Here is a 3,127-nt window from a genome sequence, read left to right on the forward strand (position 1 = left end):
TTCATTTGCAAATACACTGGAACACGGTGTCATTCCTAGGGGAAGCCATCGTGTCTGCCTGCTTCGATGCCCAAAGTCAAGACAGTCCTAACAGTTTTATTTCACAGTTGAGTGAGAGAGATGTTGCCATTGGATCCATTTGATCTATTCCAATTAGTTTGAACCAGCTCTAGGATATAAACCTCACAGCCCAGCAGGATGGGTGTAAAGTGACTACAGCGTATCTTCCTTACTTTAGATTAATGCTTTAAAATGTTCTTTTGTTTTGATTAGCTGAAGAATAGAGGAATGGCAAATTTCTGTTTTGATTATAACCCTACAAATGAACATCAAGTAACTGGACACAGGATCATACTGTACCCATGTCATGGCATGGGACAAAATCAGGTAAGATTCATGTTTTATTTTCATTTTGACTAACGCTGTAGTTATGATGTAAAAAGTATGGTAAAAAACATTGCAGTAGGGCTTAGAGAATATGTTGCCACAGTGAGGTGATATTACATCTAATTTTGATTCTCACACTGGATGCTTTTAATTTTGATGTTTCTTGAGGCCAGACATAGGGTAAAAGGTGAAAGCAAGAGAGAAGTATAATGCATAGGAAAATAGTTCTTCTGAGATTACATTTTTAAAGTTACCCTTTGTTTAGCTAGCACTAAAAGATTAACTGAATTTACTGCAGAGATACCGCATCACTGGATATTAATGCTCTTACGTCTCTGCTGATGGTGCAGTGGATCCCCGTGCCTGTGATAGCGAGCACCAGGCTGAGAGCAGCGGTGCTGTCGGAGCTGTGCAGTTTGTGCTCCCTCTGCTGGCATCCGGCGAGCAGGAGGAAGGAGAAATGGAGAAACTACCTGACTGCAATACAAACCCATAAAAGAAAACATGAGATGACACAAGAGAATTGCAGAGCCTGAGGAGGGAAGGCCAAACACAGGAAATGGGCAAAACAGTATCAGTGAAATGGGCAAAAGGCATGGGAGGGCTGACAAGAGCCGGGGAAAGGAGGCCAAGCTGACAGAGGGCAGAAGACGTTTGGGACAGAGGTAGGGCAACAGGCGAGGAGCAGGGCATGTGTGACAGAGGAAGGAGTAGTTAGGAGCTACAGGGAGGGAGCGTGAAACAAGCAGAAGCATTGGAGACCCCTTTAGCAGAAAGGGGCAGGGGGACTGAACGTGGGAGCAGAGATACCAGTTGGCAAATGGGGCCATGAGTAGGGGTGACAGGTAGTCGTTGCAAGAGAAGAAGTGGACAGCAGGAAGAGCTGTGGGTGGGGGAACGGAGGGAGGCTAAAATAAGACAAGACGTAGAAGCACAAGTGAGATGGGAAATGGAAGTCAGGATTGCTGAACTGGCACCTCCTTTTTCTGGCTCACAAATAGCCGTGAAACCTACCAGCAGGACATTTCTCTCCATTTCTTTCCTGTCCCCCCCGCCCTTTTGACAGCCATTCTTAAAAGGTAACAGGCTGCTCCTGGTGGTGTGAATTCCTTAGCTCAGTTGGCAGGTGACAGTGGCAGGACCGAAACAGTCAAATCTCCCAAATGTACATCCACTGCTGTCAGCTGATGGAACTCATGGTGACAAGGTTGGTCATCCTCTAGTTGTGTCAACACTAAGGAGAGCAAGGCACTTCACCACAGATGTTTTCTGACAACAGGCAGCCCTTAACTTCTGTTTTGTCCTTGGAAGGGAACCTGCCATCCTAATCCCAAGCTCTTCTGCCTGCTCTCCTCTGGTCTGCTCTCATGACTCCACTATATACACTATATACCTATATACCTATATACACTATATGCCTATATACAGCTTTAGCAGCCAACCCTCATTACAAAGCTTCGCTCTAGTCCCCTGCCCTGCACTACATATCACAGACAGCTCCTCCACTCTGTGCTATTTAACACTTTCTTTTCCATGCTGGCTGGCTCTCAGTCTTTCTCTAATGCCCTTGCTCTGTCTCTCCCCTCACTTATTCGTCCCACCAGTTACTACCCACCCTAGGTCACGTTTTGCTCCTTTTCACATGCCTTTCTTCTTTCCTGGCTAGCTCCCACTTTTAATCCTCTGGTCTTCTCCTCATCCCTTCCTCCAGTTGCAGAGTTCGTTCCACCATTCATCACTTTTTTCCTCAAATAGTACTCCCTGCTGCAATTCACACTGTCTCATCGTATAAAGGAATGAAGTTTATTCTCCACAGTATAGCTCAGTAAAGTTACTCTCCAAAAACATCTTGATAGGATTTACCATTAATGAAGGTTAACTTGGTCAGCCATATGTGTCTTGCACTCCAGTACACCCATCCTCTGGCATGATATGCTAGTGGCAGGTGGCTGTTAATGTAAGAGACAACTGCAAAAGCTCTTTTCACTGGAAGCAATTCTCCACTTAAAGTGACCTCTGAATATTTGTGTGCATTGTGCCGAGAGGAGAGAGCTCTGTGCTCTCAATTATTTATAAAGTCCAGCACCTGCTCCCATTTTATGTCTTAGTAAGTAAAACCACTCTCAGAAAACTGAGGTCCCTGGTAATTTGTTTCTATTTTTCCTTGAATCCATGGCATAAGTGAGGGGGTTCCCTTTAGTCCTTTTGAATTGCTGCTGTGTAAGCAGTAAGAAAGCTAGCTGTGGGTTGTTTAAAATTAGCACATTCATTATAGTAAGAAGGTGAGGATACGACTGCGGTGATAGGAGCTGAGTGTATATGGAAGAGAGACAGAAAATACGCAAAACACTGGCTACTCAGTGCTTGCACCTCAGGCTGCTGATGTTTTGTGGAAGTGTCTGCCCTGGTAGACGAGAATGAAAGGCTTTGAAATTCAACACCAATAAAGCCCATTCCCCTTCTTGGTATGGCTGGGAAGCAGTAGAGAGGGGACCAACATGTGATGGCAGGAAGCTGACCTGACATGGTAAGAGGATGGGAAACCACTGAGCAGCCCGCTTTGTCTGATAGTACCCCCCCAATATTCCCATTTGCAGCTGATAGATTTGAGGCAAACAGGGAGGGGCAAACAGAGAGCTTAGCAAAGCCCTCAGGGGTATCAGACCTGGTAACCTCGCTGCTGGTTCTCCCACCCAGAAAGTACCTGTCAAGTGCAAACTGCTTCCTGTGTGTAGAAGAG

The 3,127-nt window shown here is 45.6% G+C and overlaps 1 protein-coding gene across 1 annotated transcript in view; it reads left to right on the forward strand.

The window, feature by feature from the left end:
* Positions 1-273: 273 nt before the first annotated feature.
* LOC104082844 (polypeptide N-acetylgalactosaminyltransferase 12-like) overlaps positions 274-3,127 on the forward strand; it is a gene marked incomplete at its 5' end in the record, with an annotated part of 8,915 nt that continues 6,061 nt past the window's right edge. The window contains one exon of the mRNA XM_009586101.1: positions 274-387. Coding sequence (XP_009584396.1) covers positions 274-387 — 114 coding nt within the window. The remainder of the gene's footprint in view (positions 388-3,127) is intronic.

This window comes from Fulmarus glacialis, unplaced genomic scaffold, assembly GCF_000690835.1.
Source record: "Fulmarus glacialis isolate BGI_N327 unplaced genomic scaffold, ASM69083v1 scaffold22689, whole genome shotgun sequence".
Lineage (NCBI taxonomy): Eukaryota > Metazoa > Chordata > Aves > Procellariiformes > Procellariidae > Fulmarus > Fulmarus glacialis.